Source organism: Trachurus japonicus, chromosome 14, assembly GCF_045865225.1.
Source record: "Trachurus japonicus isolate A0001 chromosome 14, Traja_1.0".
Taxonomy (NCBI): Eukaryota; Metazoa; Chordata; class Actinopteri; order Carangiformes; family Carangidae; genus Trachurus; species Trachurus japonicus.
The window spans coordinates 2,520,559-2,535,247 of record NC_140920.1 but is presented as its reverse complement, the minus strand read 5'-3'; the positions used below and the strand labels follow the sequence as shown (position 1 = coordinate 2,535,247).

At 42.4% G+C, this 14,689-nt stretch overlaps 1 protein-coding gene across 1 annotated transcript in view; it reads left to right on the top strand.

The window, feature by feature from the left end:
* The window catches only part of st6gal1 (ST6 beta-galactosamide alpha-2,6-sialyltranferase 1), a 39,430-nt gene that overhangs the window by 18,116 nt on the left and 6,625 nt on the right, over nt 1-14,689 (top strand). Inside the window, exons 3-6 of the mRNA XM_085797047.1 lie at nt 3,088-3,294; nt 6,664-7,032; nt 9,445-9,709; nt 10,658-10,755. Of these exons, the coding sequence (XP_085653173.1) occupies nt 3,088-3,294; nt 6,664-7,032; nt 9,445-9,709; nt 10,658-10,755 (939 nt within the window). The remainder of the gene's footprint in view (nt 1-3,087; nt 3,295-6,663; nt 7,033-9,444; nt 9,710-10,657; nt 10,756-14,689) is intronic.

The following is a 14,689-nucleotide window of genomic DNA, read 5'->3' as shown; positions in this document are numbered from 1 at the left end:
ACCATTAACAAGTGGTAACGTAGATTCATCCACATTAATATGAGACTTTTTTATAACCAAATAGAAACTCCTCGTTGTCCCTTTAACAAATAATCTGTGGTGAACTGGACTAATGATAAAAACATAGTGACCAGAGTTACAGTAGTGTTAGAGTATAAATAATCATTTATATTCTTTTACTCTTCTTTATTTAATTGGTAATATTCATGTTATTAAACCTCATCCCCCCTCTCTCCTTCACATTGTTGTCGTTGGTCTCCAGCCTCCCTCAGTGCATTATGGGATAGATACCATCCATCCTCTTCCTTTTCCTCCCCCTCCTCCTCTCTCTTACTCTTTCTCCTCCTCTTCCTCCTCCTCCTCTTTTAAGCTCTTTCTCTTTCTCCTCCTCCTCCTCTCCCTCCTTTTCCTCCCCCTCCTCTTCCTCCCTCCTCCCCCTCCTCTTTCTTGCTCTTTCTCTTCTTCCTCCCTCCTTTTCCTCCCCCTCCTCTTCCTCCCTCCTCCCCCTCCTCTTTCTTGCTCTTTCTCCTCTTCCTCCCTCCTTTTCCTCCCCCTCCTCTTCCTCCCTCCTCCCCCTCTTTATTGCTCTTTCTCCTCCTCTTCCTCCCTCCTCTTCCTCCTCCTCCTCTTTCTTGCTCTTTCTCCTCCTCTTCCTCCCTCCTCCTCCTCCTCCTCTTTCTTGCTCTTTCTCCTCTTCTTTTTCCTCCTCCTCCTCCTCTTTCTTGCTCTTTCTCCTCCTCATCCTCCCTCCTTTTCCTCCTCCTCCTCTTTCTTGCTCTTTCTCCTCTTCTTTTTCCTCCCTCCTCCCCCTCTTTCTTGCTCTTTCTCCTCCTCTTCCTCCCTCCTCCTCCTCCTCCTCTTTCTTGCTCTTTATACTCCTCTTCCTCCCTCCTTTTCCTCCCCCTCCTCCTCTCTCTTGCTCTTTCTCCTCTTCTTTTTCCTCCTCCTCCTCCTCTTTCTTGCTCTTTCTCCTCCTCATCCTCCCTCCTTTTCCTCCTCCTCCTCCTCCCCCTCCTCCTCTTTCTTGCTCTTTCTCCTCCTCTCCCTCCTTTTCCTCCCCCTCCTCTTCCTCCCTCCTCTTTCTTGCTCTTTCTCCTCTTCCTCCCTCCTTTTCCTCCCTCCCCCTCCTCCTCTCTCTTGCTCTTTCTCCCTGACTTCACCCGCCACCCGGGGCAGTGACGTCCTGCTTCTCTTTGTTCTTCTGTCGCTTCACTAACAGAGAGTCAGTGATTCAAACTCAGATAGCTTTATTATCTTACAACACATTCACACACATCATTTTTAAATTCATTCATTTAAAACACAATTATATTTAAATAACTATGTTGTATTATGATAATATAACACACTGTCTCATATACTGTTTTGTCATCACACCATCACACAGTTACATCACTTTACCTCATGTTATATTATATAAGAAGATCAAACTGACCTACATCCTTCGGCCACAAATAACTCACAACGACCAGAAGAAGTCATTTATAAACCAAGATTTAATCTGCACAGGCAGGAATCACTAATAGCAGATAATAATCTTTCAAACTGTGGATACGAGGCACTAGAACTAGAACAGATCGAAAAAATGCTTTTAGCCATTTCAACATGGCCGCTCACTCTATAGTTTTACCCCTGTACTGGGCCGGGGCAGATTTCTGTGATGTATAGTGATGGATTCAGATGTTTAAGTTTTCAACATGTGTGAAAAATTCTGCATAAAACACAAATTTACAAACCTTTTATTACAAATGATGAACTGAAAGTTTACAGTAATAAGAGTCCACAGTGTCTTAACATTAGCTAACAAAACTACAGTAGTTAGTGAGCATTTAAGATAAGATAAGATAAGATAAGATAATCCTTTATTTGTCCCACAGTGGGGAAATGTACAGGGTTGCAGCAGCAGACAACAGCAAAGAAATGTATAGGACAGATAATAAAATAGCTCAAGAAATAACAATTAATTGTGTCATAATATCTAGAAATAACCCAGAAATAACAGTCAATTTCATAGTAATGTAGAAAAATATAGCCAAGAAATAACAATTGATTGTGTTGAAATATCCCAGAAATAACGGTCAATTTCAATGACTTAGTGGAGAAAAACACTACAAAGCATGAAAAGTATGTGTAATATTTTGTCTTTATGAAATTTATGACATTACTATGAGATTGACCGTTATTTCTCGGCTGTTTCTTGACATTATCGTATAATTAGTGGCTTGTAAATTGAAGGGTTACCAAAGAAAGCAGTGTTTGTAGTAGAGTATTTATCATTTGAATTATGTTAATACGTTTGCAAATATTTCTTCATCAAAACAGTAAAACCTGATGTGTTTATGTCCAGTTAGCAGGAAGCTGCTGAGCTAATGATGTTAAGTAGAGTTAAAGCAGAAGTAAGCGATCCGGTGGTTTTGGCTAATGCTGCGTTCCAGGCAGGCTTTTGAAACCGTAAATTACAGCTTCAAGTCACGACTTACGACTTTGTAGCGTTCCAGGCAACACACTCGTGTTTTTCCGACCTGTTTTACCGGTGAAAGTCACTATAACGGCCACTCGTAACTTCTGACCCGTGAACTCGTACCAGATCGAACTGGTACGACTTCACAGGTCGGAAAAACACGAGTTACGAGTTGCCTTGAACGCACCATAACGTCTTGTCAGCCGATGGAGTTAGCAGCCCCCGCCCTCGTCATGGATCTATTGGTCCTCGTCCCTACGTCACCACATTCAGGCGCATCCCTTGGCTGCACACACAGAGAGGACTGCCCCTTTATGCCGTTCTCTCTCCTCATTGGATAAAGGTTGTAGGATACAAGGAAAGTTTTCTCCTGGGCTCAGAGCAGAGTGACTGACAGACCCGTGTTTCAGACCAAACACTCTATAGAAGTGATTGCTGTCGGAAGATACAACTATTTAAGACTTATATTAACACAAAAATATCACTTACTACTGCTTTAAATACTCGAGGAGGCACATTTTAATACTGCAAAAGCTGAAATATTTGTTTTTAGTGTATTTGTGATCACTCCAGCCTTATTTATTTGTGTGTGTGTGTGTGTGTGTGTGTGTGTGTTTCCTGTGCAGATTCCCGGGGCGGCGATGGACAGAGTGAGCCTCCTGTGGCGTCTGCGGCGCCGGGCTCGCCGCGGCGTGCTGTGCATGGCCTTCTTCTGCATCTCCATGGCGATGCTCTACGCCCTGTGCGCCGAGAACAGCGTGCCCGTCACCGACGCCATCTTCGGGGTGCGGGCGCGGACCCGAGCTCAGCCTCGCGCACACTCCGTCATCAAGGTCGGTCGGTCGGTCGTCGGTCCGCTGTGGTTAGAGAGTTAAGTTAGTTAGAGAGTTAGAGACGCAGATCGATGATTTTCACCAGAATCGTTCACTTGGTGACACGAGCACGAAGTTTGGCACAAAAAAAAGAAAAATTTGCTGGCAATTCAATATGGCGACCATTTTTTAAGATGCAGCGATCTTCAAAACAACATTTCACATGGCTGTTATGACAAAAACAACACTTATAATGATGAAATATGAAATATCAGACCCATAAAACACTTTAGACCAAAATGAATTGATACAAACTAATGTAACTGTCCCATCACTATGACAGAGCAGTGCAACGGCTGAGTTAGATGATTGCATTCACCCTCTACATCTCTGTTTCCAGTTGCTACTGTCAGGGAAAAGTCCCCAAGGCAAATAATAACTACATCTACAAAAAAAACCTTTGTCCCTGTGGCCATAAATCACCTCAACCAGTAGAGATAAACACCTTCACTGCAAAAACTCAAAATCTCACCAGGAATATTTGTCTTATTTCTAGTCAAAATGTCATTTCTAGTCAAAACAAATCTCATTCTACTTAAAATAAGACTCATCACATTAAAAAGTAGCTTGTTTTTAGAATTTTTTTACTCCTTTCAAGCAGATTTTCACTTGAAATAAGTAGAAAAATCTGATAGTGGAGCAAGTTTTTCTTTACAAGCACAAAAAACTTGCTTTCACTAGTAGAATTTTCTACTTAACTCAATTGAAAATGTGTTGAAACAAGTGAAAATGATCTAAAAAGAAGTAAATTTTTAGGTGATGAGTCTTATTTTAAGGGAAAGAGATTAGTTTTGACTAGAAATGAGACATTTTGACAAGAAATAAGACAAATATTCTTGGAAAGATTTTGAGTTTTTGCAGTGTTGAAGCCTGCTACATTTAACTTAATCAAACCACAACTGCGTAATAATGCATTTTATATTTATACTGTTTTTATACTTGACTTGATACTTTTTCATGTGGCTGCTATTGGGACTGATTGATTTATTATGTAAAACTTTTATGTCAGTTATTTTAAATTGACTACGAGGAGTTTCTGAAAGTGAAGTGTTTTCATTTCGCTTTCCCATGAGCCTCAGCACGCATGGTGAAATTTTTGGACCGGTGCAAGAGGGACAAAAGCGAAAGCATTTGCCAAGAATGTTTTAATTAATCGAGTGAAAGTCGGAAGTTCAAAGACGATCAGATACCGTCGTAGTTCCGACCATAAACGATGCCAACTAGCGATCCGGTGGTGTTATTCCCATGACCTGCCGGACAGGAAATGATGGCAGAGTCGCCCACTAGATAATATCAAAATAACAAGAAAGACAAAACGATATATTTATCAAAAATGGACCCATTAACGAGTGAGTAAAGTAGATTCATCCACATTAATATGAGACTCTTTTATAACCAGATACAAACTCCTCGTCTCTTTAATGTGTTGCTGCTGATGTTATGAAATGTTTTCTTTTCTTTTTTTATAAATGTGTTTTTATGCAAGCCAAGGACACATTCCTGCCTTTGCGTGTAAATGCAGACAATAAAGTATTTCTATTTCTATTTCGATAATTACACGCTGCTGATATCGGACATATTGGTTCCATATCCGGAAGCCATCTTGAAAAATCGGCCTCCATATTGAATTTTTTTTGAGTGACCTTTAGAGAGCATCTGAGCCAAGTTTCCTGCTTGTGTCACCATGTGAACGATTGTTGCCATCATTCTTTTTTTATTTTTTCATTCATTTTTCGATTTATTTAATTCATGGTATGTACATTCTCACATAGTTGCACATATACATAGTGTACACATTTTCACCATGAATGAAAAGGAGCAGGATGAAGAAAACTTATAATACCTGCCCCTCTCTGTTGTTACAATTTCATTGGCTTACTTCAACAACAATATTATTCTCTGTTTCAAAATATTAAAGATGATGAAACATAGTAATGACAAAAAAACAAACAAAATAACGGTAGACACCACTCGTCTATCTATCTTTTTCTTTTTTTCCCTTCTTTTTCTCTTTCTCCTTCTTCTTTTTTGTAGATACTTATCTTTTCTTTTTTAAACATTTTCTTAAACTGAGACATACTTCTACAACTTTTCCGTTCCTTGCTTTGTGAATGCCGTACTTTTACACCTGCAACAGAAATACACATTTGTTTTAAGCTTAACCTTGCAAATGTAGGTTTAGAATCAAGCTTCAGTCTGTTTCAGTCCTCTTCCTCCAATTTAAACAAGCTTTGTAAATGTTCTGGTAATGATCTGTTCTTTGCTTTAAAGGATAATTTCCGTTTTTTACAACCTGGACCTTATTTCTAGCATAAAATACGATCATTTTACTCACCCAGACAACTTTGGTGTCATTTGGAGTCGTTTTGACGAAATTAGCCCCAGTGGAGCGGCGCGTATATCCGTATAATGCGAGAACACGGGGCAGCAGAATGCAGCCTCTAAATAACACATTATCCGCCGCAAAACTCATTCATTTTGCCAATATTTTGTTATGATACACTAGTGCTATTCCCCTCTGAGTCCGTGGTGGCATGTTATCAACATCCGGGGTCTGTAGGTTGACCTACTGACCTCTGACCTGGATGATGTCATCTCTAAGCACGGTGCGGCGCGGCTAACTTGCTACCGCTAATGCTATGGTTGGTTTCTGTGTGTTTCTGACTTGTCAGAACAAAATGAGCAGCTGGATGAAGTTCAGCTTCCTCAGGCTTCCTCTCCTCAACCTGGACTCACTAAAGCTCCGGCTAGTTGAGATAAAAATGGACCCGAATGCCGAAGCAGAATGATTATTATCAGAATGAGCCGCACGGCGCTCAGAGATGACATCATCCAGGTCAGAGGTCAGTAGGTCAACCTACAGACCCCGGATGTTGATAACAGCTAACCCCGGACTCAGAGGGGAATAGCACTAGCCTATCAGAACTAAATATTGGTGAAATGAAGGAGTTTCTCTGCAGATAATGTGTTATTTAGAGGCTGCATTCTGCTGCCCCGTGTTCTCGCATTATACGGATATACGCGCCGCTCCACTGGGGCTAATTTCGTCAAAACAACTCCAAATGACACCAAAGTTGTCTGGGTGAGTAAAATGATCTTATTTTATGCTAGAAATAAGGTCCAGATTGTAAAAAACGGAAATTATCCTTTAAACATTATTTTTAGGGTCTGTAATTCTATTATATCGGCCACTTTCAACAAAGCTGCAGAAATAAAAAATCTATTTGAAGGATCTCTATTACCTGCCTTGTGGTTAACTCTTACTGCTCTTTTCTGTAGCAGAAACAGAGGAGCGATGTTACTTACATAAGTGTTGCCCCAATCACTCAGGTGCTGCGCGGCGGAGCCAAGCCCATGTACATCGACCCTCAGAAGCTCCCGGGCGTCGTCCCCGGCGACCCTCGTCGTCCAATCCCTGTGCTCTCCTCTCCCAACCACACGCACGAGGCCCGCGAGGCGCCGCCCAAGAAGAAGCCGAGGGAGCGCGAGCCGTCCGGCTTCTTCGCTCACCTGCTGCCGCGCCCCTTCACCCGCGCCCTGGAGACCCTGTTCGGCGGCCGGCGGCGCGGCGAGCTGAGCGGCCGAGGGGGCGACGCCGAGTTCTTCGGACCCAACGGGCCGCTGGGAGAAGTGTGGGACGACGAGATGTCCAGCAACATGTTGGGAAGCAGACTGAGGAAGGTGGTGCAGAACTACCAGGTGAGCTGCTGCAGTGGTGCCTTCAGGGCCCAGCTGTTCAAGAGGAAATCCCATGTTTTTCACGTAATCCATCTTTACTTTTATCATAGCTGTTCAAAGCAAAGTTGGATTGGATCAGTCTGATCCAGATACAAACTTTACAAGATCAAATCCAGATAACGAGTGTTAAAGCAGATATCAGTGGAATGTTTTTGTTAATATAAGTCCTAAATAGTCCTATTTTCCGTCAGCAATCACTTACATGAAGTATTTCAGCCTAAACACGAGTCTCTCCGTCACTCTGCTCTGCTGTAACCCGAGGAGAAAATTTTTCCTTGTGGATACAAGTGTTATCCAATGAGGGGAGTGAACGGCATGAAGGGATGTGTGTGCAGCCAAGGGATGCGCGTGAATGTGTGACGTAGCACAGGACCAATTGATGCCTGGACAATGGGCGGGGCTGCTAACTCATGGTGCGTTCAAGGAAACTCGTACTTTGTGTTTTTCCTTCCTGTGAAGTCATACCAGTTCGATCTGGTACGAGTTCACGGGTCGGAAGTTACGAGTGGCCGTTATAGGGAACTTTCACAGACAACAGGACGGTAAAAACACGAGCTACGGGTTACCTGGAACGCTACCAAGTCGTAGTTGTGACTTGAAGCTGTAACTTACGGTTTCAAAAGCCTGCCTTGAACACAGCATTAGCCGAAACGGCCGTGCCACTGATATCTGCTTTAAAGGGATAGTATCATTTTTTTTAAAAGTGTGGTTGTATGATCTACAAATAGCCCCTAAGTACTTTAATTGCAGTAGAAGACTCTCTGCACTCCTCCCGTTAGCAACGCCAGCCCATAATAGCCCTGCCCAGAGATTTACACCATACAGTGTTGTGAACGGACCCAAAGAAACGGCCTATTTTCACGGCCTAAAAGAGGTTTTACCTGAAAAAAAATACACAGTTCCATTGTTCGTTATAATATAATTTTTTCCAGCCCTTCAAAGTGCAGGAAAAACACAGTTTTTATTTGGACCTAACCAACTGCTGAATCGGGCGGGCGCTAACACCCTGGGCGGAGGGATACGGAGTTGGTTCGGTCCAAATAAAAACTGTGTTTTTCCTGCAGTTTGAAGGGCTGGAAAAAATTATATTATAACGAACAATGGAACTGTGTATTTTTTCAGGTAAAACCTCTTTTAGGCCGTGAAAATAGGCCGTTTCTTTGGGTCTGTTCACAACACTGTATGTTGTAAATCTCTGGGCAGGGCTATTATGGGCTGGCGTTGCTAACGGGAGGAGTGCAGAGAGTCTTCTACTGCAATTAGGGGCTATTTGTAGATCATACAACCCCACTTTTAAAAAATGCTACTATCCCTTTAAATGTGACCGTGTATCAGACTGAAGGCCGATAGGTCTGGAAACAGCAGGTAGAACAGCAGCATGACGTCACTCACTGCAAAAACTCAACATCTTTCCAAGAATATTTGTCTTATTTCTTGTCAAAATGTCTCATTTCTAGTCAAAACTAATCTCTTTTCACTTAAAATAAGACTCATCACCTAAAAATTAACTTGTTTTTAGATCATTTTCACTTGTTTCAAACGTATTTTAACTTGAAATAAGTACAATAATCTGCTAAGTTTTTTGTGCTTGTAATAAGAAAGAAAAACTTGCTCCACTATCAGATTTTTCTACTTATTTCAAGTGAAAATCTGCTTGAAAGAAGTAAAAAGTGTCTAAAAACAAGCTACTTTTTATGTGATGAGTCTTATTCTAAGTATACTGAGATTTGTTTTGACTAGAAATGACATTTTGACTAAAAATAAGACAAATATTCTTGGTAAGATATTAGATTTTTTGCAGTGCTCAGAGTGGATTTATCTGAAAATGGTTTGTTTGCATTGTTTTCTGTGCTGTTTTTTAGTTTCTTTGACGTCTTTTAAACAGCCAGACCTGATCTAAATTAAATCCTGATATAAATTAAAGGGATAGTTCACCCAAAATTCAAATTTCACTCATTATCTCCTCCCCCTCATGTGGACTAAGGGCTGGGAGAAGTTTCAGAGTCCTCCGTGGCTTCTCTGAGTTACAGCGTGTCCATATGACGGTTGAGAACGGAGCTCACTTTTCTTCATCCAAAAAGACACCAAAAAACATCCAAATACCTCCATGCTGCTCGTATGTAATGTCCGTCTTGTATTGAAGCCCCGAAATGTGAAATTGCCCCGAAAAAAATTAAATAAGTCTATATTTTAAGCTTGTTTGTAGCGGAAGCTCCCAATGTTTCAGTTCACTGCTCTTCCTTTGTCCGTCCCAATCTAGAGCAGTGCTGGGAGCTTCCGCTACAAACAAGCTTAAAACATAGACTTATTTAATTTTTTACTCGATCAAATTAAACTTTTGTGTTTCCTGTGTTTTGTCCCCCGTCCTTCCAGGCGATGAATAAATACGGCGTGGAGGTGTCGGGCCCCGGCGGCGTGTCCAGCCGGCCGAAGCTGAGCGGGCCCGAGCTGCTCTGCCAGCTGAAGGACAAGGTCGAGGTCGCCACGCTGACCCCCGAGCTCCCGCCCTTCTCCTCGTTGCCGTGGGCGACGCAGCTGCCGCCGAAGCCGCTGACCTCTGACCTCGGGCCGTACAAGAGCTGCGCCGTGGTGTCGTCGGCCGGCTCGCTGCGATACTCCGGACTGGGCAAAGAGATCGGTGAGAGGATGTTCAGATTATATTAGATATTAGGCTTTTATTTTGAAAAACTGGTTAAATTAAAGACTTAAAGCTCCTTATTTCCCTCTGTGTTTTATTTTGAAGTTTTGATCCATGAGCAGATATAAAAACCACCTTAGGAGAGGAGAGGAGAGAGGGAAGAGAGGAGAGAAGAGGAGAGGAGAGGAGAGAAGGAAAGGAGAGGAGAGGAGAGAGGAGAGGAGAGATGAGGAGGGGAGAAAGGAGGAGAGAGGAGAGAAGAGGAGAGAGAAAAGGAGGGGAGGAGAGGAGAGGAGAGGAGAGAGAAGAGGAGGGGAGGAGAGAAGAGGAGGGGAGAGGAGAGGAGAGGAGAGGAGGAGAGAGGAGAGAAGAAGAAGAGGAGAGGAGAACAGAGGAGAGGAGGAAAGGAGGAGAGGAGAGGAGGAGAGAGGGAAGAGAGGAGGGGAGAGGAGGAGAAAGGAGGAGAGGAGAGGAGGAGAGTGAGGAGGAAAGGAGGAGAGGGAAGAGAGGAGAGGAGATAAGGAAAGGAGGAGAGAGGAGAGGAGAGGAAAGGAGGAGAGGAAAGGAGGAGAGGAGAGGAGGAAAGTAAAGGAGGAGAAAGGAAGAGTGGAGAGAGGAAAGAGGAGGAGAGAATAGAGGAGGAGATGAGAGAAGGAAAGGAGGAGAGGAGAAAGGAGAGGAGGGGAGAGGAGAGGAGGAGAAAAGAGGAGAGTAGGAGAGAGTAGAGGAGGAGAGGAGAGAATAGGAGAGGAGGAGAGGAGAGAGAAGGAAAGGAGGAGAGGAGAGTTTTCTTCCAGTTTTTCCTGTGACTTTTGGATTCTGTGACATTTAACTAAAACCTGTTCTTGTACCTGGAAACATCTGAGTTTCTTCACTTCCTTCTGTCTCTCTGAGGTGTTTTATTTTGTGTATTTTTTTGTGTCTTAACAACAACAACAACAACAACAGACTCTCACGACGCCGTGCTGCGCTTCAACGGCGCTCCGACCGTCGGCTACGAGAAGGACGTCGGCTCTAAAACCACCATCCGCCTCATCAACTCACAGGTGAACACACAGCTGCTGCTTTTAGGCTTTAAATGGAAACCGGGAAAGGTATTAGTCGAAGATTATTCCTGTTTTTAGTGACTTTTAATCCGCTTTAAATGTATGTAAACGTTGTATATATAGTATATTATCTGTCTGTGGACATTGACAAACTCATTGATCATTAGATTAATCCAGGGGTTCTCAACTAGTCTCACTCTGGGCTCCACATGTTCCCATGGTTATTAAGTCGCGACCCACTTTTATAGAATTCAAACCAAGAATTTTTTTTTAAAGCCTTTAAAAACTCATTTTGCTCTTTATTGAGCAAAGTGGATTTCAGAGCACATGAATGAAACTGAGGAGTTACCATGACAACTGCATGTACGGAAGTGAATAAAAAAGATATCAAACTGCACAAAATGGAGACCAACAAAACGATATATTTGACTTCTGATGCATCTCTGCATTCAGAGCATGTTCACAAAAGTGAATAAATATCAAATTGCACAAAATAAAGACCCACAAAACAAAACAAGGTATTTTCACTGCATTCAGGCCACATTAATAAGAAACTGATATCTTTGCATCTCATTTCTAGTCAAAACTAAACTCTTTTCACTTAAAATAAGACTCATCACCTTAAAGGACAATTCCAGGCGAATTCAACTCAGGGGTGTATTTTCATATCATTTTAGGTCTAAAAGAATGAATCTGAAGATTTTCAGTTTAATCGCTCCTGTTTTGCGGTAGTTGTGTCTGTCCCCGCATCGCCACGGCAGCAATGAATGGGAGTGGATGTAAGTTCTGCTGTTTAGGCTGTTTCCAGCCCTCAAAGCCACAATTTTTTTCCACAGACAGCATCAGATGGAGACTCAAACATGCACCGAGAAGTTTATTTACTTCAACAAGCCGACATGTTTGTAAAACTAGATCTAATTCAAAGTCTCCCGGAGTCTCGCGCGAGACCCAGTTGCCGTGCTCGGTGTGTTCAGGTGCAGTGGTAAAAGCTACCGTTTGTGTCATAAACACAGGAATATCAACTCTTTACTTGCTTCAAGTAAAAAAAACTTCTCGGCGCATCTTTGAGTAGCCACCTGACGCTGTCTGTGGAAAAAAATGTACACTTGAAGCAAGTAAAGAGTTGATATTCCTGTGTTTATGACACAAGCGGTAGCTCCGACTGCGCCTGAACACACCAGCACTGCAACTTCGGGCTCGCACGAGACTCTGGGAGACTTTGAATTAGATCTAGTTTTACAAACATGTCGGCTTGCTTGAAGTAAATAAACTTCTCGGTGCATGTTTGAGTCTCCATCTGATGCTGTCTGTGGGAAAAAAATGCGGCTTTGAGGGCTGGAAACAGCCTAAACAGCGGAACTTACATCCACTCCCATTCATTGCTGCCGTGGCGATGCAGGGACAGACACAACTACCGCAAAACAGGAGCGATTAAACTGAAAATCTTCAGATTCATTCTTTTAGACCTAAAATGATATGAAAATACACCCCTGAGTTGAATTCGCCCGGAATTGTCCTTTAAAATTCACTTGTTTTTAGATCATTTTCACTTGTTTCAAACACATTTTTATTTGAAATAAGTAGAAAAATCTGCCAGTGAAAGAAAGTTTTTTGTGCTTGTAATAAGAAAGAAAAACTTGCTCCACTGTCAGATTTTTCTACTTATTTCAAATTAAAATCTGCTTGAAAGAAGTAAAAAGTGTCAAAAAACAAGCTGCTATTTATGTGATGAGTCTTATTTTAAGTAGAATGAGATTTGTTTTGACTAAAAATAAGACAAATATACTTGGTAAGACCCACTTTTGGGTCCCGACCCACCAGTTGAGAACCACTGATCATTGTGAATCAGTGTCGTGTTGATGCGGGTATGTTTGTGCGCGTCGTGCAGTGCAACACAGAACCAGACTCTGATGGTCCGCAGCTGGCCAGTTGCTACGGTAACCGTTGGTGTTTTGATCTATCTGGTCTATTTCTGTCCTCACGTTTTCCCACACGATGGGAAAATGAAGAGACTTTATGCGTGACACACATTTTTTTTTTTTACATTTCCCCTCCACAGTGAGGACAAGCTGCTACTTTGTTGTTGTTTTGCCGTTGAATGAATTCAGTCCAACTTTTATTTAAGACGTAAAACATAAGATTTAAGAACTGTTTATTCATTTAAATGTGGTTGTTACATTACAAGGCTAAAAAGTAGAAGAATAACAAATGTAGAGATATAAAAACGATGCAAGACATACCACAATGTTTCAGTAATATACGTATATATACATATATATATAGTAGCCTACATACAGTACTGTGTTATGGTTTTAGGCAGGTGTGGATAAAAAGCTGAATGCTCCTCTCCTCTCCTCTCCTCCACTCCTCCTCTCTCCTCTCCTCACACATTTTGTTTTTTACATTTTCCCTACCCTATATATACAGTACTGTGCAAAGGTTTTAGGCAGGTGTGGAAAAAAAAGCTGAATGCTTTCAAAGATGGAAGTGTTAAAGCAGAAGTAAGTGATATTTTTGTGTTAATCTAAGTCTTAAATAGTTGTATCTTCCGACAGCAATCACTTACATAGAGTGTTTGGTCTGAAACACGGGTCTGTCAGTCACTCTGCTCTGCTCTGAGCCCAGGAGAAAACTTTTCTCGTATCCTACAAGTTTTATCCAATGAGGAGAGAGAACGGCATAAAGGGGCAGTCCTCTCTGTGTGTGCAGCCAAGGGATGCGCCTGAATGTGGTGACGTAGGGACGAGGACCAATAGATCCATGACGAGGGCGGGGGCTGCTAACTCCATCGGCTGACAAGACGTTATGGTGCGTTCAAGGCAACCCGTAACTCGTGTTTTTCCGACCTGTGAAGTGGTACCAGTTCGATCTGGTTCGAGTTCACGGGTCAGAAGTTACGAGTGGCCGTTATAGTGACTTTCACAGGTAAAACAGGTCGGAGAAACACGAGTGGGTTGCCTGGAACGCTACAAAGTCGTAAGTCGTGACTTGAAGCTGTAATTTACGGTTTCAAAAGCCTGCCTGGAACGCAGCATTAGCCAAAACGACCGGATCGCTTACTTCTGCTTTAATTTTTTTTTTCATCAATTAACAAAATGCAGTGAATAAAGAGACGAGAATCCTAAATCAAATCAATATTTGGTCAATTCTTCTAGGTATAGGTACCTGCACATGGTTTTTGAACGACCTGGGCCGGTGGTTTTCTCCTCGGATCGTTCTGTCTCTACATGTAATCCCAGACAGACTGGATGATGTTGAGCTCATGTATTATTTATATGAGCAGTGTGAAAATAAACAGAGTAACAGTGAAAGTGTTAACAGCTACACACACAGGACATGTGCTTTTAGTTGTTAGTTGTGACAGTGGAAACACATCATACTTATTAATTATACATTTTGTATAATAATGACAACAACAATAATGATTTCATTCATTTATTTATGTATTTAGAGGACAGTGCACATTAGTGGACGTTGCTGTAAATGTGCCAGTTGTAGCCAAAGGCAGATTTCCAACTAATAATAATAATAATACATTATTTCACTTTGACTTCAGTTTAGTGGAGAGGAGAGGAGAGGAGCGGAGGAGGGAAGAGGGGAGAAGAGGGGAGAGGAGAGGAGAGAAAAGGAGGAGTGGAGAGGAAAGGAGAGGAGAGGAGAGGAGAGGAGAGGAGAGGAGAGAAAAGGAGGAGTGGAGAGGAAAGGAGAGGAGAGGAAAGGAGAGGAAAGGAGGAGATGAGAGGAGGAGAGGAGGAGGGGGGAGGAGAGGAGGAGGGGGGAGGAGAGGAGAGGAGGAGGACAGGAGAGGAGGAGAGGAGAGAAAAGGAGGAGTGGAGAGGAAAGAAGAGGAGAGGAGGGAAGAGGAGAGGAGAGGAAAGGAGAGTAGAGTAGAGTAGATAGGAAAGGAGGAGAGGAGAGGAGGAGAGAGAGAGGA